We start from the raw sequence: 22228 nt of genomic DNA, 5'->3' as shown, positions 1-22228 counted from the left end.
TTATTAAAATTAGTATACGTAGCATTTTCTCCAACCTGTGTTTTCCAGGTGTTGGTACTTTTTCACTTCTCTAAACTTTACTTCTTTATCTCAGTTTATTTGCATAATACCCATTGGGCAAATCTTGTTTCTTTTTTTTCTTCTCCATCTCTGCTTTTAAAACACAATTCATGCATCTTGGATGTCATTTGGGACTATAATGCAGCGGTTTGCAAAGAATCTTTCCCCCAATTCTTAAATAATCTAAAGTAACATTAAACTGCTCATATTTACTCATAATGATTATTTATTTGAAAGCTGACTCTGAGGTGAATAAGAGCAGGTCGTCGGGAGGGGTCACGCTGACTCACTCACTCACTCACTCCGCTTTGCGTGTGCTGTGTGCTGGGCGGCTTGTGTGATTACAGCGTGTTTCCGCCAGCAGGTCTCTAATTTAAGTCAGTCCTCGTGTGTTAATCACCAAAGATGTAACTATGTCTTCATGTGCTGTGTGCTTGTACATCGATGATTCTGAAGCAGATTGTTCTTTGATATTTTCATCATTTTTTCATGAACTTGAATAGGGAATTGGGTAGTTAAAAGTTGAGTACCCTGAACAGACTTTAACTGACTTCTGACGGTAGGATGTTCATGGTTTTTCTGAATGGAATTTTGTATTAATCTGGTGAACACCCAATCTGACGAATAAGTGAAGGCCCTTTGCTGGAAGTCAGGAAGCCATAAATGTTTCCTTTTCATGAGCCTCAGCTTTGGTCATTCCTGATCTAGCCAAAGGTACTTAGTTGTGTCCTTTTGGTGCTTATAATTTTTAGAGTGCTTGTGATTTTTAGAGTATATTCTGCTTTTTACGCTATATTCTGCTTTTCAATGGTCCTTGGTAGTGACTCCTGAGACCCTTTGTGACTTGGTGTGTGACTCTTGCCCCCATTTGCCGTGAAGACCAGGAGGGGCGGTGTGCAGAAGCTTCAGCTGCAGCAGTGAGCCCCCAGTCTGCTGTGTGTTAGCATCACCAGGAGGCTTAAAAATTTGCTGATGCCTGGGCTTACCCCTTCCCCCCCCCACCAGCTTAATTAAGTCAGCACTTTTGGGCCCAGGCACTGATCTGTTTTAGAAGTTCCCCCGGTGAATCTCATGTAACCAGGACTGAGTACAAGTAGAGCTTTGATTAAGACCGAAGAATGGACAGGGTGTGCTCACCTTTGGGCAGTGGTGAGGAGAGCTGCAGATTGGAAAGGAGGTCTTGGGGAGGGACAAAATAAAAATCCTGATAGATCTTTAAGGAAGTGCAGTGTGGACAGAGAGGACTTTATTTCATGTATAAGTCAACAAAGTGGGAACTGAAGGGCTTGAAGTGAGCAAGCTCAGAGTGGAGGGTAGGAGATGGGGCCTGGAACAGCTGCTGTGCCATTACCTGGTGCCTTGAAGGTGTGTGCCCCGAGCAGGTAAAGCTATACCGTGAAGAGACTAGGATGGGAAAGAAGAGGATGATTTAGTTCAATAGAAAACACATACTTCATTCAAATCAGTAGAAATTATACTTGTCCTGTTAGATATCATCTGTTCTTAATTGGAGTGCTGCTGATTTGTAGGAAGATTGCTAGACGAAGAAAGCCACTGAAAAGGTTATCAGAGCAGTGTTAAGTACAAGGTGCCGTGGACCTGTGCGCATGGACCTTGGCTATAAAGTCAGGTAGGGTTTGCCAGGCTCAGACACGGTGTGTCTCTGGAGGCGTCCCTTAGGCCTGTTCTCCTCTACACGCGAGTGCTCCTAGCTTGCCCTCGCTCCAGCTACGGGAGCTGGATAAAAAGTGAGCCAATTGTGTGACCAGAGGGCCTGGTATTGAGCTCAGGGGTTGCTACTAGCTTCCCTTGTCCCTTGCTATGGACATTGGCTGATTTTATACTCTGGTGCCCAGATTTCTACTGAATCTCCTCCCTGGATTTGCTGATTTTTTAAGTTGGCTGGGCCGCTCTCCATAGGCCTTGGTTGTCTGCTCATCCTCAGCTTTGGGATCCCAGTTTGGACTCCGATTGTTCAGCCCCCTTGAGTGGTTTCTCGTTGTTGAGACACATACGTGACAACCATTGTGAAGAGTTCCAGTGCTGTCCCCGTACCCTTTTCCTGCCCTGTAACCCGCCAGGTCACAAGTAATGAGTCACTTCAGTTAAGGGGTTTATGAAGATACCTGAAAATGGATTTTTGAATATGAGTGAACCTAACATCTGTAATAAGTATATGCTTTTCTATTAATAAATCAAACATCAATACATACAAAACTCAGTTTGGTTTGATATCAACATCCAGTTCTTCCTCACCACCTAAAAAAGAAGGTTGAGTTTTTCCAGAAGATGGAACTTCTCCCCTTTTCTCTTTGGATTTAGCAAATATTAACTGAACTCTGGCCGCATCAGGCACTGTTAGATATTTCTACCTGCGTTGATATCAGGACTGGAACTATCAGGGCTCCACAGATGCTTTCTGATCTTCCCAGGTCTGGCTGACGGTAATTTCACACGTTATCAACATTCTGCTGTGTTCTCACAGGCTGATGACTGCCTAGTACAGCGTGCTAGTTACAGTGTATGCAAGGGGTAGTCTGTTTAAGTGATAGCCTATTTTTAATGAAGAAAAATAGTTCATGTAATAAAAATACCCAGTCCAACCAAGACCTCTGCACTCAAGAAGAATTAAAAGTGAGTATCTTTGACCCTGGCCAGTGTGGCTCACTTGGCTGGAGCTTCATCCCATAAACTGAAAGGTTGTAGGTTTGATTCCCAGTCAGGGCACTTTTCTAGCTGTGGGGTTGGTCCTTGGTTGGGGCACCTACGAGAGGTCCCTGGTTTGGTGCATACGAGAGGCAACTGATCGATATTTCTCTCTCACATTGATGTTTCTCTCCCTTTCTCTCTCCCTCCCTTCTCCTCTCTCTAAAAACCAGTAAGCATGTAAGAATGTCCGCAGGTGAAGATAAAAAAGTGAGTACCTTTGGGTTTCAAAGAAGTGCTTTTTAGGCTGGACACAAATGTGAGTGATTTATCTGTTAACAGGCAGATTTATCTGTTAAGAGCAGAAAGTTGATACTTGACAGTAATAATCGTTCCAATGCAAGTAAGAACTTCAGAAAGGAGCTGGAAGAAAAACAGAGCTTATGGAGTCTAGTGCTGAAACAACAAAACAAAACTCATTACCGATTAAGTACAGGTATAGATTCATGAAAGCTGACTTAAAATTTCAGGAGTATTGTTAAATCGTGCAGTGTGAATGGAAATGTTGAGGTATGGCTAAATCAATATCAACATCTCAGTTAGAGTGTTAATGAGATGCATCATCTCTCTTTGATGAAGTACTATTGTGTGTGGGTGCGTATTAGAAAAACTAGAGGGAATGTTACAGGAGTTCTGTGTTAAATTCTAAAATTCAAACTGTAGGGATCTGAAAATGCTGTATCAGATGTTAATGGAAATTGTCTTTCTGTAGGTAAAACAAGTATATATTTAATTGTAAATTGGGAACATGGCTTCAGTGATGGTTTGTTTTATCCATCAACTTGGCTAGAGTATAGTACCCAGGTACTTACATTCGGACTATAAGACACACCTCCATATCCCCCCCCCAAATTGGGGGGGGGGAGAAAGTGCGTCTTATAGTCTGAAAAATATGGTAATCAAACACCAAGCTGGGTGTTGCTCTGAAGGCCTTTTGCAGATGTGATGGACATCTACACTCAGTTGACTTTAACTAGAGGGGCATACCCTGGGTAATGTGGGTGGGCCTCACCCAATCAGTTGCAAGGGCTTAAGAGCAAAAACAGGTTTCCCAGAGAAAGGAGTTCTTCCTGAAGATTGCGACATCGGCTCCTGCCCAAGAAATTCCAACCTGCTGGGCGCCCTGCGGATTTCTGGATTGCTGGCTGCCACAATTGCTTAAGCCAATTCCCTGAAAGAAATGTTTTTGTGTATGTGTATTTGTATGTATGTGTCTGTCTGTCTGTCTATCTAATCATCATCTCTTATTGGCTCTGTTTCTCTGGAGAACTTGACCAATAGAGCTTTCTAAATGGAAAGCATTGTAAAGATATGAAGTAGATAATTTCTAGGTGCAAGTTGAGATAGGGAAGTGGGATTTGTTCTAATGTTTCCATTTCAATGAGGGAAAAGGCAAACCTCCCGAAGGCTACACAAAGCCTTCCCTGAGGCAGCCCATGCTTCCCAGGCCTCTTCCTGTCTCACTGGACGCCGGGCAGCAGCCCTGGCCTCCCTCTAACGTGCCTGCTGCTCTCAGCGGTCTTTGCTTCTCTACATCTGTTCCCTTTCACTTCACACGTGTTTTCCCTTCTCTGTCCCTCTGTGAAGCCTGCTCTTCTTCCTGCCCTTTCCCCTTCGCACCTGAACTGGGGCTTCTCATTTCTGCCTCTCTGCTCACTTAGAGCATTTTCTGCAAACTGCTTTGTTGATATGTTTCTATTTTTTTCATTTGCTAAATGATAATGACCATGTCTTATTCATCTTTGTATTCACAGCACCCAGCACAGTTCCAGGCGTATAGGAGGTGTTTGATCACTGTTGCTCAAAGAATGAATAAGTAACTGACTCTCTCCTTCATGTTATGTTGCAGATGGGGAGGTGTCTTTGGTGGCTATTCTTTCAGAGCCAGGTACGCTTCTTGTACCTGGGTTGCCTGAAAAGAAATTTCCAGCCCAACAGACCTCTGATTCCTACCCAAAGCCTATGCTTTCAGTGTTTGTGGGGAATGATATCTACATAAAGCTGACATGAGCCAATTGGGGAGAAATCTCTGGCATCAGATGTTGGTAGCATGAATGCTTCAGAGACTCAGTACAACTTTGGGCTAATTTATTCTAACCTTTCTAATGAATGACCTGAAGCTCTACCTACTACATTGATTAGCAAGGAGTCCAATTTCCCTTTTGAAGATTTACCCAACCCATTGACCTTACATTTGATGCCTTATCTAGTCAGGCCAATGTGGGGTCACTGGGGCCTTTTTCAGATACCACAGAGGAAGCTGTGCCATCTGATTATTGTTCTATGTCACATGTGTGTCCCTGCCATGCGGTGTCATGGCTGAAGTGTGCACCTGCACAGTTACACGGACTCTTGTCCACTCAGCATCGGCGTCCTCCCTGGCCCAGACCCTGCCTAGGCCATGAGGTGTCCCTCATCCCTGAATGTCTGGGTTCAGAAGAACTTCTGTTAGTTATATCGGGTGCTGAAAACAGCTCTCCCATCCGTGGCCTAGAGTGGAAAGCTTGGCCACCGCTTTCCTCATGGTTTTTGTGGGGAGTGTCCTCATCACGCCTCCTTCCCCACCACAGGGCCTTAGTCATGCCCTCAGCAAGCCCGTGTACCGCCCCTCTTGAAGGCGACATTGACCCATATCCTCTCCGAGTGTCAGGGGTCTCAGAGAGCATTGCTAGAGTCACGGGAGCGTAGTATACTCTTTCTTATCGTAACCCAGGGAGCTACTGGGAAACTGTAATTGAACAACAATAAAATAATTTAAAAATTGGGGGGAAAAAAATAAATTGCCCAAGTGATTCTTCATGGAACTGAGGGAACAAGTACTTTGAAGTGACTTTCTGCTCCACCTATTGAAATCAATGAAGCAGATACCAGTTTTCTTGGGCCTTTCAGATGGTGCTTGACTTACTCTCTACCTTAGCAGGCATTGGGTGAATCAAAATGGTAGCCCTTGCTTTGATGAGGCCATTCCGTCACTTTTGCATGAAGAGACAAAGAAGCATGGTTAGTTACAAAGCAGGAAGATGTTTAAATGTAGTTCCTTATGGAAGGAACACTAACAATCTGCATTTAAAACAGAGGCTGAATTACGTTTGAGGTTCCTAATGCCCTTCACTACATCATTAATTTCAGCTTCATCTTTTGTTATTCCTTTATACCGTTCATGTTCCAGCCAGGAGAGTTCACTGTCAGCTCTGCTCCAGCACACACAGGCTTGGCCACACTGCAGGAATCTTCTCTTCTTCCTCCACCTGCCGGGTGGCACCCTCCAATCCAATAGAAAAACAATTTCCTCCCCAAAGCGGCGTTAGTCTTTTGCTATCCCTGCGTTCCCCTTACCATGTCTTAAGCCTTTCTTATAACCATAGATAGGTACTTTATGTTTTTATACTTCTTAAAAATGTAGAAATAATATATTTATGCAAAAGTACACAGAACACGTATTTACAGCTTATTATTGTAAAGTGAACCATTATAAAATATTTATAAGTGAACACCGTGTTGCCCATGTTGTCACCATTCATGTGAAATGAAAGAACATCGCCAGCACCCCAGCAATCTTCTGGTTGTCTTTTCTAATAGGAAAAGTCTCTCCCCTACCAAGTAACCCCTATTTCACTTTTATGTTCGTTCCTTTCTGGCTTTTCTTTACAGTTTCACCACTTACAATACAGTTCTAATCACTGCGGTTTAGTTTAGCCTCTTTCTAAGCATTATATACTTGTAACCATAGTGTATGTTCTTTCTTTCTTTTTTCTTTTTTTGTCTGGCTTCTTTGATGTAATAGTTTCTGAGCTCCATCCAGGCTTTGAGGGCTTTGTATAGGAGTAGTTTTGTCATTTTCATTGTTGAATAGCCTCCATTGTATGGCTGTGCCCTCCGTCCTTCTGCTGATAGACGTTTGGGCTGTTTCCAGGTTTTCGGCTGTTACAAATAATGGTGCTGTAGACATGTCTGCACATTTCCTTTGGCGCTTATGTGCACGTCTGGGCCTGGAACTTCTGGGGGGATGGTTTCTAATTATAAAACTCAATTTTGTGACTAGAGCTATTTTTTTATTCCTATGTACATTTTGGTAATTTGTAAATGTTTTTCCAGTAATTCATTCATTGCATGTACGTTTCTTAAAATGGAGTCATATGATCTGTTTAATCTCTGCAGCATCTGTAGTGATGCCCCCTTTTTCATTTCTGACATCCATTATTTGCTCATTTTTTGGTTTGAATTTTGATCTGTCTTGCTAGAGAGTGAACAACTTTAAGTCTTTTCACAGGATGTTAAGGGAGAACTTACTGTATGTTGATATCTCACATTTTCTGTGTGAATTTGCCTATTTTTTCTTACTATTTTGTCAATTATAAAAAATAACTGAGAAAAACATTATTCAAGGACTTGATTAAAAGGGAACCTTTTGTCACTAAAGTTTCAACTTCTCAAGAAGATATAATGTGCCCTCGAAATACAGAAATTAGAATAACTTAATCCTTATTTATATAAATTAGCCTCTGATAAAATTGGTTTCATTACACATCATTTTGTTCAAAGTCACAGAATCTATTGACTACTTTAAGTGCGGACTTACTGTTTGTTGATGTCTCGCGTTTTCCATTGAATCTATAATACATTTTGACTTGATCGAAATTAGTATAGCTAGACCATTTTTTTTGTTTACATGATACCCTTTTCACCATTTTTTACTATGTTACTTTCAATTTTTATGTAGCCTTAGTTTTAGATGTATTTTTTTATAGGCAACTTATAACTGAGTTTTGATTTGGCAGGTCTGAAATATATCTTTATTACATCCTCATGCTTTTTCTGCTTTCTGCATATTCTATTTCCTCTGGCTTCCTCATTTTTGTTTAGTTTTGAGCTTTTTAAATTTCTTGTTGGGGATTTTCCTCAAATGTATAATATTTGGAGACTGTTCATTTTTAAGAGCGGCCAATAAAAAAATTATTGGAAAGTCTGTGCGTAGACAGACTTGTGACCGGTAAGACGTGGGGAAATGGGGTTGTGGGGGGTGGGAATTTGGTGGTTTCATGGGGGCCACCTCAGTTGATAATAAGATGTTCAGGAAGGGCAGAGCTGGTTAGTTTTCTTTGAGGTGTAACTTCTGTCTTCAAAACCTAGCGTAGTGTAGTAGTAATGTGGATGTACTGGTGAGTGATCTCAAAACTGGGGAAGGTGGATAAGGTACAGCAATAGAATCTGGAATGATGCCTTTCTGGCCTTTGGCACAGACATCAGCAAGCACCTTTGCACCCTGGCACACACGCTGATGGCCTGAGGAGCCATAGCAGCAACTTTGGTGGACATCGGTGGAACAGGAGAGCTTTGGAGCCACCCTTGACATCGGTGTCAACTGGGGAAGGGCACTGCTGTAGGCGCAGGTTCTAACAGAACAAATACGACTCTGAAAGCTCATTGAATTATTTGGGAAGAACCTTCTGGGCCTGGAAGGCCCACACAGGTGGTGGAAATGTGGCCTTGCTCCCTTTCGTTCTTCCTATAGGTTGGTGTGGTGCAGCTTGAGTGGCACACGTGCAAAAGTAGAGCCTGGAATTCTTTGTTAAAATGACTGAAGCTGCATAATTAGTAAAATTGCATGGCAACTTTAAGGAGCAATAATATGATATCATTTCTAATTTGAAGGGCATTTGATAGTAATTAAAATTGTTAGACTAAGGAGATGTCCCCTGGGCTTGGCTCCACACAGAGTTCAAATCCAGAGATGGCTGAGGGTGAAAGGTGTGTGATATTTAGCATCCCAATAGTATTTGACACCTGGAAAGTGTTTGAATTCCATACCTGCCACCCCAAATTACTCCTATTGTTGGCAATCTCAATTCTAGGGCTCCCCTCCCAACTTCCTGTGAAACTCTCTCCAGCTCCTCAGTGATATCTGCCTAATCTGATTTTGTTGTTGACACTTTGTAGCAAACCTATGCAATCTCCAAGCTATCCTTTATCTGTCTTTATTTTGTCTCTTGAGAACACTTTTTATTTCAAAATCAGGTTCCCTTTAGACTACCAAGCCTTGAGATGTAACATCTTTAACTAGCTTTTCATCTATGAGATGCACAGATATTCCCGCACACATTGCCACTCATTTGACACACTCTGATACTGTGTCACACCTCACATTCTAACAGGTTGGATTTAATTAGAACATGTATCCTATTTTTTTTTTTACGGGAGGGGAGTGCTATTCTGAACTTCAGCATACTTATAAAATTTGTACATGTAAATAGTACATTAAAACTTAAGCAAAAGCCTTATTTTGGGGGGCAGTGGCATAAGGAATGCACACAGTGCATTTGTCCTTGTTCTTAATTGGACTAGTCTGAAAACCAGCCCCAATCTATCAACCACACGGGTGACTTTTCTTGCAGCCAGTTTAGTGGCATTCCTTTCCAAACACAATTTAAGGATTGTTAAAACTGAACAAAATATTCAAAATATTCATATTTTTAAGCCCTAAAATTTTTCTTTGATAATGGTTATAACTATTATCATTGCAACTGACAGAAGCTATTTCAGGTTAATTTAAGAACAAAGATAGGAGACAATAATTAGATGAGAGCAATAATTATTAGGAACTGACAGGGTGTTCCCTGGAATCCCAGGTGCAGGAATGCAGGTCTCTCTCCAGAAGGCTTTGGAAGTAAACTCCCGCACCACCAATGTTCTCTCTCATCTCCCTTCTCTGCTTTGCATGGTTCTCTCACTCGGTCTCGTGCCCTGCCTCCCCGCCCATCTTTCTCTCTCTCCCCCCTTCTCTCTTGCTGCAGAATCAGTTTCCTGCTTCACAGAGAATCGAACGTTGTCACCAAAAAGCACCAACTTGTTTTTCATCCAAATCTCTGGAAAGAGATTTCTTTGTTTCTTTCTTTGAGTTTTGGCAGGCTTGGGTACTATTGTGTACATGTATCTATAACCTTACTCCATAAGCTTCACTCTTACACCAGGGAAGGTGGTGTAGGAGGGAGGAAAATATTAGACAAGAGGTGCTAGGTAACCCAGGAAGTGGGCAGTAGCTCTGAGATGCTATTTTCTTTCCCTTGAAACTTCCAAGTTTATAAGTGTCAGGCCCATGGTCTAGCTAGCATAGATGGAGACACCAGGAACTTGCTGAATGAGTAAATGAATACGAAATAAGATAGATTCTTAGCTAATATAAATCCATGTGCTGCAAGAGGGGTTCTTGGATGAAAACAAACATAGCCCCCTCTCTTTCCTTCACTGGAGTTGAGAATTAGGAAATAGTGTTAGGTCTCTATGACGAAGAGAATAAGAGGTGGTCGAATTCACATCTAAAAGAAAATGGAGAAAGAGGAGGAGGAGAAGAGAGGGAAAAGCATAATTATTATGCTATGACAAAGCAATTATGCTTTGAATTTGAAAATTTTGTAGGAAATAGTCTCATTTTTCATATTTATTTCACCATACGTAGTGGAAAAATTATAGTTTCTGCCAAAAGTTAATTATTGTTTTTATGTCCCATTGTTTTCATTCCATTATTTTTAAACCCATCTTGACCTTTTAACAGCCATGAACGATTACCTTCACTGACACATACCAATTAAAATTAAACTCGTTTTTTGTCCTACTTTGATTGGCAACAGAATCTAGCAGAATCTATAAGTTTTTATGCTTCTCTAATTACTTTGGGAGGAAGCATCATTATGCAGGTAAATTAATTAATGCCATTCTGGCTCAGCTTGCGATTCACTGTTACAACTCAGATACATTTTATTTAAATAATTATGAACACATTGAATGCTTTTTAACTTTAAAATATGATTAGGTTAGATATGGAATTAATTTTAGGTGATTTGTGACTCTGCAAGCCCTTAGGGATTTATTGGTGTTCTGTTGACAACAAGCTCAGGATTTAAAGATTTTTGTGCTTTCTATTACTTCTCCAGTGACTTCAGTAAAGATACTTGAGGTGTGTGGGTCGTGTTTAATTCATCAGAAGTAGAAGACAGCTCCATGTCGAGCAGTCAGTTAGACTGGATATTCCTGGAGTGTTTGTGAGCTTGAGAAAAAAATTAACTAAGAAAAAAAACTTGGGGAATAACCACAAAAATTCTGTAACTTTAACAATAGTCTTGAGGCTACATTGTTTTATAAATTTATAAACTTCTAAATGTTTACTTTAAAGAACAAGCAACAAATGTAGTTTGGCTGTATGCATTTTGAGGGCAGTGAAGTAATTTTTTTTCACATGGATAAAATGAACATGGTTTACTGTCTATACCTTGCATTGTGTGTGCACAAAGTTATGTAGTGACATCTAGTCTCATTTCAACTGACTTTTTAAAACATTAAGTTTCAGTAGACACCATGCAAAGATTTGACAGTATTTTACTTTTTTTCATTATGAGTCAACTAACTTTTATTCAAATTAAATAAATGTACCTGTGATTGCAGAAAGTCAAGGATGTGTTCTTCATTTTGATTTGATTATATTCTGGACTTTAGCTTTTTATTCCATAAGTGGTAATAAAAATGATACAATGATATTCTATTCCAACTCTGTTAAAACATCATGATTACATGGCCTACCATTTATCTTTGGTGTCCTCTTCTAGTTTAATTTATATCGCAAGTCTTTGTCTTTACCTTTTACCCTCCTTTTAGTTTGGCCCTGGTATCGGAGGATCTAAGTAATCTTCTTACATTAATCAACGACTACGTATTTCGTTGAACTCTGTATTGCATTCTTAAATTATACTTTACACTGGGCACATAATTTCATCTGCCTGGGTGAATGAAACATGTTCCTCACCCTTGAATGAACCAAGTCTTTTGGGAGAGAGGGGCACTGTGAGAAAAACCAGGACAATGCTCTGGGAAATTTATTTAACATAGACGTGTATTCAAAACAATGAAGTAACACTGGGGAAGGGATGACTTTTAGAAGCAATGGCAGGAGATTCCTCAGTGCTTAGGTTGAGTTACTAATCTTAGGCCAGAAGAAAGGGGATGGCATTTCAGACAGAGTGCGTTGCATACAAAGGCACTAAGGTACATCATAGGATGGTGGGATGTTTAGTCAGACTGGCTGCACGGAGCAGGGCCTGAAAAAAGGAGATTGTGAGATAGAAGGAGATGAGTCTAAAAGCAAGGATGTGTCACAAAGAGTGGAGGGTCTTTTTACCCATGCTTTACTCTGTGACAATGGGAACCACTACAGTTATTTTAGAAGACAGGTCCAGGAGATTGACCATCCTTCTACATGCTTATTACGGATAGTTGTTAGAAGCTTTAAATAATTCACTTCATGTAATCCTCAAGAAACCTTTGTGGAGGGAAGATATTTTTAATCCCCATTCTACAAAGAAGGGACTGGGCAATTACTGAGTCCATCATTTGTCCCAGGTGAGAGTGGGTGGTTTGCAAGCTCAGCACTTTCTGGCTGTGGGGCTCCTGCTCCCCTGCTATACCATAATACAGCCCAGAGGTCACTCTGGTGGCAACAGGGAGTCTGTAATATGGGAAGACAGAGCCAAACAGGAGGTGGTTGTGTAATTCAGAACAGAGGTGGTTCTGAGCAGAGTTAAGACATTGGTAGTGATGATGAAAGAAGATTTGAGAGCTCTTCAGAAGTAACCTCAGGGATTAATGAAAGGTTGAGAGTAAAGGAGAGGGAGGAACTGATGTTACACTAAGGTTTCTGCATCTAATATAAATGCATTTCACTGAATGGGCTGAAGCAAGGCAAGGAATGTAAAGAATAGTTGGTGTTTGGTGGATGCCAGGGCAGGTTCGTTCAATGAAAACTCCATCTACAGTCTTTTAATATATGTCTTCCTTTAGAAATTAGAGGGGATGAGTGGCTAGAGTTGGGGAATTTGAGGAGGTACTTCATCTGTAAGCAGCGTTAGGTCCAGATGCAAGTTTGATCACTTCAGGCTCCTGCTAACAGCTGTCTGCAGCATTTTGACATTCCAGCGGATCTTGCTCCATAGCCTCCCACCCCTGGTCTTTCCCGGAAGGTCCATACACATGTTTCAGCTCTGTCAAACCCTCTCAATAATCAAGAGCCAGGAATTTGGAGCAAAAAACCCCCCAAAACACTAAAATGTGGTCATTTGGATAATAGTTGGTTAACTGACTAGATTAAAGGCTGGGAATCATTTCATTAGAAACACAAAAAGATTGCAATGAGATTAATATAATAAATCTAGATTTAATACCTGGAGTTTTATAGTGACTAACTTTACCTCGATGTCGTAAGAATGTTTGGAGTTTTGTTGTGTTTAATGCAGGCCTGTACTCATGTAAGTCAACTCCTTATTTAGGGTTTACTTATGTATGAAGCCCTCAATCTCGTTTCTGTTGCCCGAACATGGCTGGGAGAGACAGCTGAGACATTATGAAGCCAGCTGGCCACAGATGGATCTTCAGTGGAGCATGAATCATACTGGTTTGGTGATCTATGTGTATTGCCTCCTGTTAAATTTTCAGAGGCTCATCTCCTAAATCATCAGGCATTGACTGCATCCACTTACGTATAAATAACAGACTGACGTGAACTGCAGCTTTTTTTTTTGATAGTGATCAAGACTTTCACCTGTAAGACTAATTCATGTGATAGTTTCAGTGACTGTTCAGCCCATGTTAGAGTCTGTTTAGTTTATGGGCATTTGGCACGTGGGTTGCACTAGGTGCGATAGTCGTGGTAGCTCTTGCTTTCAGTCTAATTATGAACCTGTCTGAGATCCTGTAATTTGAAATTTCTACGTATTCATTATGGATTTGACAGTTGAGCTTGAAATCTCAAGAAAAAATAAAAACTGAAGCTGTAGCCTGAAAAGAAATTCATTTGGAATCATTAAGAAACTTTCAGTGATCAATATTTTCCTGGAAGGCTGATAGAACTGCAAAACTTCTTAGATCTATGCATATAAATCTAAATATGCAGAGATAGTTAGCTGGAAATAACCAGCTAAATTACAAAACAAAATAAAAGATGTTTAAATAGTTGAAATAATTAGCTAAAACTCCAAACAAAACTCAAACTTTAAGGTACCTTCTAGCAAATAAAATTTAATTCTGAATCACTCCCTAAAATCATTGGGTAAAAAGCCTCGCAAGTTAATGAGTCCAATGTGATATTGAAATTGGTTCAAATTGCTGATGTAAATGTATGCACAGCCTGTCCTTTACAACCTAAGCTGGAGATACTGTTAAATGTTAATGCATATGCAAATCAGTGAACTAATAATTGAAATTTCTGACAGGTCTGCATATTTGCAATTCTTTATATTTGTCCAAAACAGCAAAAATAAGAATAACTACTATCTTTGATAATCACTCTTCACTTTTAAATATGAGTTATTTCATTAATTGCCTGTGCCATATCACCTGTATTGCCATCATTGCCCAGTACTCACACCGGCTCACAGCCACAGAGGAAGGGCCTGTCTTGACGCTGTGCTGATACATCATTGTAGTGTCTGTAGAACAGCTCTTGTGCAGTTGACATACAAGTGTCGATGGAGAAATAAAGTGAACACACACAACAGTTTAAAAATATGTTTAATGTCTTCCTCTGTAGAAGAGTTCATGATTCAATCTCATTTTATCCTGCTTCTAGGGTATATTATACATAGGTCTCCCCATGCCATATAGAAATAAATATGAATAATTTGGGTCATTTCATTAATTAATACATTCAGCAAATGTTGATCACTTGCTCTATACAGGCATTGCTCTAGGTGCTAGGAAATCAACAGTGAAAATAGCCAAAGTAACTCCCTCAGAGCCGATTGTCTAGTTTTAAATATTGTTTTCTCTGTTGGCTTTCAGTGGTATGGTCCTGTTTCTTGACATCCCAGTAATTTTAAAATAAATGTTGGATGTCATTATATATAAATATAATATTCATGTTTGGATGTCTGCATGTGAATGCATAGAGGATCTAAGTGACATTTTATTTTTTCAGAAAGGTTCACGTTTCCCTTCAGAAAGGTTCACGTTTCCCTCTGTTAAGTAGGAAGAGTAGATCCTGACCACTGCAATCTAATCATTGCATGGACTGGGTAAGGGCTGATTTACATCGAGAACCCCACCTATCTTTAGTTTTCTCCAGCCCCCCATGACTGCATAGTCTCTTGGGCCATTCCATCTGGCGGGTTCTGAGCCATAGTAGTCTTTTCAGCAGGGGGACTTTGACATACCTCTGCTATGCAACTCAGAGGCTTTCGGCTTAGTCTCTTAGCTTACCCCTGAACAAGTTTATAATTTAGCAGATTCTTGAAGGAAAACCACGTGTGTATCATGCTCTCTACTGGGTCCCTACTTTCTCATGAGTATCTGGCTCCCTAAATTCAAATGTCTCTCCAATCCACTGAGACTGTCCTCTGCCCAGGTAAGGTTCAGAGTCAGCAGATCAGAAAATATGGCTAACTTTTCTCAATTCTTTTCAATCTGGTAGCTTGTTTTTTTCTTCACCTAATTGCTTCATTAGCTCTCATATGCCTTTAAGCAGATTTGGGGGGTAATTTTAATATTTTATTTAGATGCTTCAGCTGGTTTTTTGCTGGATCATTGATTTGTCACAAGCTTATCCAATTCATTCCTATTTTTAGATACTGAAATAAAAATTTGAACATTACATGAAATAAATTATTTAAATGATGCACATACATTTCCATCAGCAATTTTAACCACTTTGGTGTGCATAACTTCTATTATACACACATTTATACAACCACAATGAATGTACCCCCAAATTTCCACCCTAGCCTGATGTATTCTAGAACTAATTGGCAACGTGGGCAGGTAGGGATGTGGCATTGAACACATTCTCCCAAATAAGTGTCATTGGAAGAGCTGGGCAGTTAAGAGCTAATGCTCTACAGTACTCTGAGGTCACGGCCCCAGAACTGTTCAGCAGTAGTGATGCTGCTGCAGGAGTAACGCCAAGCTGCCCAGTTACCCGGGGCCTTTCACATAGAGGCTGCTTAGCTTAGTGAACTCAGCGGGAGTCCAAGGCTTGATAGTATCTCTGGGGAGATGCAGCTTCTAGATACTACTCTTGACTTCTGATTATGAATTACCCTCAAAGGAAATAAGTTGTACCTCCTAAAACACTGGTAAATGGGGTAGATAACCTTTATGGGATTTTTTCTGTCTCTCCACTAATACGTGTAGGAAGAAGGTATAGCATAGTGGTCAACTGCCTAGATTTAGGGAGTCAATCAAATTTAGATTCAAATCTTGTCTATTTACTAGATGCTCGACCATGAAAACATTGTAAAAACTCTCTAAAGGCCTTAATTCTGTATCTCTGAAACAGGAATAACAATACATTCAATTGTGCTGACATGAAAGTTGATGGAGACACAGTATTTAAATTGCTAATCGTGATTTCTGGCACATTGTAAGCATGCACTTTATGGTAGCTATACGTTTTGGGGCTGTTATGGAAAGCCATGGAATTAGAGACTCAGAATTTTGGGTGAGGCCTTAAGAAATTTATATAGACCCTCCAAGGTAGATGAGTGGAACATGTGGAAAGAGAGTTGTTTTTTAAAGTTTATAAGTTTGCTTTTGTTGTTACATAAAACTATTTAATTATGTCTATTTTATGGATTACAAAGCTATCTGAAATAACCCCAGAGAATAAATAACTGGACTGGAGAGGGCCTACCTCTCACTGGCTTCAAAACTCTGGTTCTTCGTACTTTTAATAGATAAATAACAAATATGTCATTATTTACTGTGTGTTGTTTAAAGTTAATCTAAGAAGACTCAAGTTCAACTAGTATTTAAATTGTGCAGATTTTATCACAAAAGAAAAGAAACAAAATTTAAAATAAAAAAAATCTGAGTAGAAAAAACTTAGAGTTGAGAGAGAGAGGGGAAAAGAGAGAGAAATTTAGTTCCTAACTATACCATTCGGTAGTTATGCAATATTGATTAAGCAAGTTAAGTGATCTTTCTGAGTCCCAGTTTTCTGAGAAATTAAAAAATGGGAAAAATAATACTCAGGATTTTCTTGACTGTCAAGAAAATGGAAATGAAAATGCTTAGTCAACAATAAGTGTGGTCTTATTACTTGATATTTAATGATCACTTGTTCTTTTGAACCTCTCTTTGAGCTGTGAAGAATATAAATTGGTGTTATAGCAAGCAAAACAAGAATTTAGCTAAACAGAAGGAGTGATAAATCTTCTGGTTATTATTATTGAACTAATAATTTAGGTAAATAGTATTCGAATCAAATTTTACATTGCTTTATTGTGTGGAAATTTTTTCCCAAACCTTGACATTATTCTGAACATTTTCCAGGTATGATATTATATTTAAAGCCTAGTCCCAGCACCTTTTCAATAGTTGAAAAGTTCTGACTGACAGAACTGAGAGAGAGTGAGCTCTTCTCTTCTCTTTCAAGTTACTCTAATCCAGGAATTGTTTCTGCTCTCCTCACGCCTGTGCTGAGTTTTTCTGTTTGATTTTCCAAAAGCTGTTGTCAGTCTTACAGCTCAGAATGATATGCACATGGTAATTGGCATAGTCACAGTCTTCAGTGCTAATTGGAACTGACCCAGACACCCTGAGAGATCTTCCTAGTCCTTCAGATTTGTAAGTGTGTGTGCTGAGACACAGCAAGAAAGTGTGCTGAAACGGGGAGAGGTCCCTGCGCGTGTTGCTGAACCAGGAAGCTTTGACTATATGGCTCTCTGAGTCTGGGCAATGTCTCGTGTGTTTGTTTCCACAGAGCATATATCATTACAGACTATATGGGCATCCGCAATGAGAGTTTCATGAAATTAGCTGCTGTAGGGACCTGGATGGGGGACTTTGTCACAGCTTGGATGGTAAGAAATTTTAACTTCACCCATTTCAAACAGATGGAAGATATGTTTGTAATGTTGGATAGACACTGCTTTTGATTGCTTAGAGCAAAACAGTTAACCTGTGTTTTGAGTGGAACAAATTCATGAATATAGATACATCTAGAGATTGTATGTGATATCTGCCTACCTCAGGAAAAAATAATACAGTTAAAATATAGATGGCTATCTCCTGGAGAGATGGATGCACACACACACCCCCCCCTACATATTCATGAAATTAATAGAAAATTATTCCCTGTGAAGTTCTAAATAATTTTCTTAAAATTTGTTTTTTTTTTGACATGTGCAGTTTTCAGGTAAGGAATATTGTCTGGCCTGTCTCAAAAAAACATATTCACCATTCTTTAAGGACTTTTAAAACACTTTTCCACATTTGTTTTTCTCATGGAACCTAACCTAATGAGAACTGAGAGTCCTGGAGTTGTATATTTTAATCTCTTTTATGTATTATTAGTCTCTATTGTTATAAGCCTGCAACAGTTAAACAAATTTTATCTCATGCTGAGCTCATCTGACAAGAAGGGGGCTTCTGATTTTCACCATTGGGTTAATTAAACACAATATGTAGCTAAAAGGCTCTAGGACCTATAAGTTTATAAGAGAACCTTGGAATACAAAGAGCGTACCTCTCATAAGAATGGGACACTTTGATGTCCATTGGTTCTTTTATAAGGACAGTTAATCCTAATTAGCTTTACTCATCTACTCACTTGACAATGAGACCTACCAAAGGAACGATGTCACCCAACCAAACCAGGCTGGGGACAGGCAGCCCCAGGAATGCACTCCAGAGGCCACAGGGGGGTAGTCGCAACCGTTACTGCCATTTCTGTTGATAGCTTTGCTTCTCACCTAGAAGTGTTGTCGGGGAACAAGAAGGAGTGCTATCTTCACTGCTACTGCTGTGCTCGTGCTGCAAGAGAGCCAACTAACCACAGGGGAGTTCGTGTAGCCTGTTTCTGAGCTGCCTCCCCTCTCTATACAATTAGAGCACAGGTGGCAAACACAGGGCCCGTGGGTCGAATCTGGCCTCCACCTTGTTTTATCCGGCCCAGTACCATGTTTCTACCCAGCGGAAGCTCTGAGCTCTCGCTTAACTGTTAAGGAGTAGTTACATTTACACAGTCCTAAAGTTACATTCGGCCCTTTGAAGGCAACCGCAAGGCTGATGCAGCCCCCAGTGAAAATGAGTTTGACACCCCTGAATTTGAGAATGTTAACTGAACAAATTACCAGATGCATCCCATTTCATTAACTTTAAAATCTAAGTTTGAAAAGTGATTTATCTTATTTGATCTCACTAGGAATAGCAATTAGAATAAGCTAGCCTTTGGGACCAGGCTGCCTCATGTCACAAATTTCTCTTTCCATTGGAAAAAATTATTTAGAAGGAACTGTATGAACCTTAAACATATAATTTCTGTGAAATTTGAGGTGATGCCTTTTGAAGAATTTTTGCATTAATTGTGGATTGTGGATTTTGACTCCATTTTACAGTAAATCTGCTAACTAAATCGGAGAACTGGAGCAAGAATTCAGAAATGTGGATTCTCCGACCTTGCTTCCAGTGGTCTGACCTTCCACAAGTAGTACATGATTCTCTGAGCCTCAGTGAGCACATTTCTTACAGGGGATTAACGGTCCCACCTGTGTCACAGGTTTTCTGTAAAGATCAAATGTGTGGCCCTGTGACAAGACTCCCAACGCTGAGGTGGAATGTAGGCCTAGTGCCTTATTGTCGTTACTCATGTTTTGGGGCCTCCTCTCCTTGGCTGGGCCTTGAAGTGATGGCAGGCTCATTGATCCAAGCCTCAGGCTGCCTAGGCTTCCTGACCCCTAGGCTATGGAACCCCAGGAGCCTGAGCATTCTGCCTTGTCCAAGGCTTGGGGTCCTGAGCGTCTGGGGTTTCCTTCCAGTTGTCGGTGCTGGAGTAGACTAAGACAAAACGGTATATTGCTTCCTGACTTCTAGCAGCGATGCTGGTAAAAGTCATCGGAGAAGCAATGCACCACTAAGACCTAGGAGCTTGCTTTGCAATTTGTGGGCAAAAGTCGGCCGTTTGATACATACATCATTTTCTTTCCCATGATGCCATCGTTATTTGTTTGTGACCCAATTCCATCCAACTCCTCGCTGACTTTCCTCGAAGATAGCATCTCTTAGGTCATATGTGGCTGTGCCTCTGTTTACTGCTTACAGGTTTTATTTGGAATTTTTGCTTTTGAACCATAAGGTGAGGCCCAATTCCTAGGGCAGCCTGGAGAGGCAAATGCACGGTGCAGCTTTCTCCAAAGACTTCTCCTGTTCTAGGTTGGACTTCTACCACACACTTAACTGCCTTATCCCTATGGTTTAGGGAGATATAAAATTTTCACTGCTCAGCCTGTGGTTTTTCTTTTTCTCTGTCTGGTTAACCTTCATAGTTTCTCCTAAATGTACTACTGTAATGCCTTCTGTTTCTACCAGCTAACCTGATAACTAACTTTTTACCGCCCCCTATACCATAGATTACTACTCTGATCTATATTTCCAATACCACAGAAGTAGGACTGGATTGAGAGTCAAGAAAACTACGTTTTAGGTTTAACTCAGCGATTTGATCTTACGTCCTTTAACCTTCTGAGGGCCTCTTATCTTCTCCCTTCTGTAAACTAGGGGAGAATCCAAAGCCCCTTTCTGCTTATGCTCCCTGAAATATTGGCCTTTCCTCATTAGACACAGGGAAAGGGATGGCAAAAGAAGCACAGTACACAGGACTCTCCTGATTTGCAAGTACAGTCACACAGGGAGGATTCCCAGAGCACATCATTTTATTCCCAGTTCCGTTCACTGCCTAGGCGGTAAGTTTCTGTATAAATATTTATATGTCTACATATGTGCTCATTGATAACATTTTAAAAAATAATAGTTTTCCTCCTGAGAGGAGTTTAAGGTAGCTTTGACCTTCATTTGTCTATGGAATTCTCATCATGCAATGAATACCAATGATGAAGGTGACTGTCCTGGAAAAACAAGTGACTCTGTACATTTCTAGTAAAAGTGTGCCTTTTAATGTGTTTCTGAAGTAGAGGATTTTTCTTTTTGGAAATAATTCATCATGTTCCCATGGTTTTAAAAGGTGCCCCAGGCCTGATGTGACCGACCCACAGGCGGGGGTACGTCACCCAGTCCGACAAGCATCTTTGGGCCTCACAGGACTGAGACCGGGCTCTGCCAGGCTCAACTGCTTAGTCAGTCCTGCCTTTGGCCCTGCGGTCCACCTCATGCAGAGGACAAAGACATATAAGTCAAGGTTAAAGTTACTAGATTTCTGTCAAATAAAAGAAATACAGAAAGTGACGCCTGGTGTAACGCATCATTGAGCTGGTCCTTAACGTTGAAAGGAGCAGAGGAGAGCTGTCGTAAAGACACACATGAGCCAAAACCTCTGGGTGTCTCCTGCGTAACTGTTGCCACATACGCACAGATTTGCCCCGCTCGGGGCCATTGAGCCAGGAGCTGAGGGGGACTGGCCATCCCGCAGCACACTGCTCCAGTTTTACCACCCCTCCTGCAGGAGACAAAGGTCACAGCCTCTGCTCAGGTCTAGGGTGCCAGGAATTCCGGGGACATCGTGACGGCACTGGCGTTTGTTCTTCGTTTATTCCCACAGGGAAAAAAATCCCTTCCTGTCTGGTTTACACGTAACCATCCCTTACCCCAGCCCCTTCTATGGGCTTTTCTCTTACAGCAGTAAATGGTATATGACTCATGACAGTGGCATCAGACTCCAGGTTTGAAACATCAGATAGAAACATCAGACTCCAGGTTTGAGGTTCACTGTTGGGAGGTGGGGTGTGCGGGGGAGGGTACAAATATTGTGAGGTTGGCATGACCCAAAGAAGACAGTTCTCATGGTGAGCGCTTAAGTTGTCATTCAGCATCTTCCCTCAGAAAACCATGTGTGTATGAAGTCCCTTGTTTGGCCTTGACATATTTACATATTTTCCCAGGATTGTCTGTGGATGTGTGTGTGTATGTGTGTGTGTGTGTGTGTGTAATGTGCCACTACTAGCAAAGCTTCCACCATGAAGCTAATCATACACACACAAAACAATTTAGTTGTTTGCCAATTGATTTAGTTGTTTGCCAGAATTGTTTAGTTCCTGTTTTTATAATCATCACTTATTTTTTACATTGTGTGTGAATTTAATAGACTTTTTTCTCCTTGAAACTCAGAGTTCCACTAGAGCCAGACAAACTTAGTCAATGCTTTAATGTAGAAATGTCTTATTTGGATATAAAATGTAGCTTTTGTAGCTGGATTATAACAAGAAATAAAACTTTTAAATTTGCTTAATTTTTTCTCTCTATTGAAACTCTAACATGAATATAACTTTAGGAAAAAAATTTAAGATATATATTTACCCTTCTGTTTTAACTGTGTCTGCTTTATCTGTACATATTATATTATCTCTCTAAATACTTCAGTGAGAAATCTTGTCTTATTATTTTTCACAGATTTTAATTTTTCCAGAGAGATTTCATAATTCATATTTATGTTGCTATTATCTTTGTTTCAAGAGACTGTTTATTTAAGAAGCAA

General features: G+C 40.4%; 1 protein-coding gene across 3 annotated transcripts in view; it reads left to right on the top strand.

The window, feature by feature from the left end:
- Window positions 1-22228, top strand: part of TMEM117 (transmembrane protein 117) — a 390562-nt gene that overhangs the window by 187644 nt on the left and 180690 nt on the right. For 2 of the 3 annotated variants that reach the window (XM_053921589.1, XM_053921588.1), the window contains exon 4: window positions 17504-17603. The exons of the other annotated variant lie outside the window; for it this stretch is intronic. In XM_053921589.1, coding sequence (XP_053777564.1) covers window positions 17504-17603 — 100 coding nt within the window. The remainder of the gene's footprint in view (window positions 1-17503; window positions 17604-22228) is intronic. 3 annotated transcript variants of the gene reach the window in all.

This window comes from Desmodus rotundus, chromosome 3, assembly GCF_022682495.2.
Source record: "Desmodus rotundus isolate HL8 chromosome 3, HLdesRot8A.1, whole genome shotgun sequence".
Taxonomy (NCBI): domain Eukaryota; kingdom Metazoa; phylum Chordata; class Mammalia; order Chiroptera; family Phyllostomidae; genus Desmodus; species Desmodus rotundus.
This window is presented reverse-complemented; position numbering and strand designations above follow the sequence as displayed.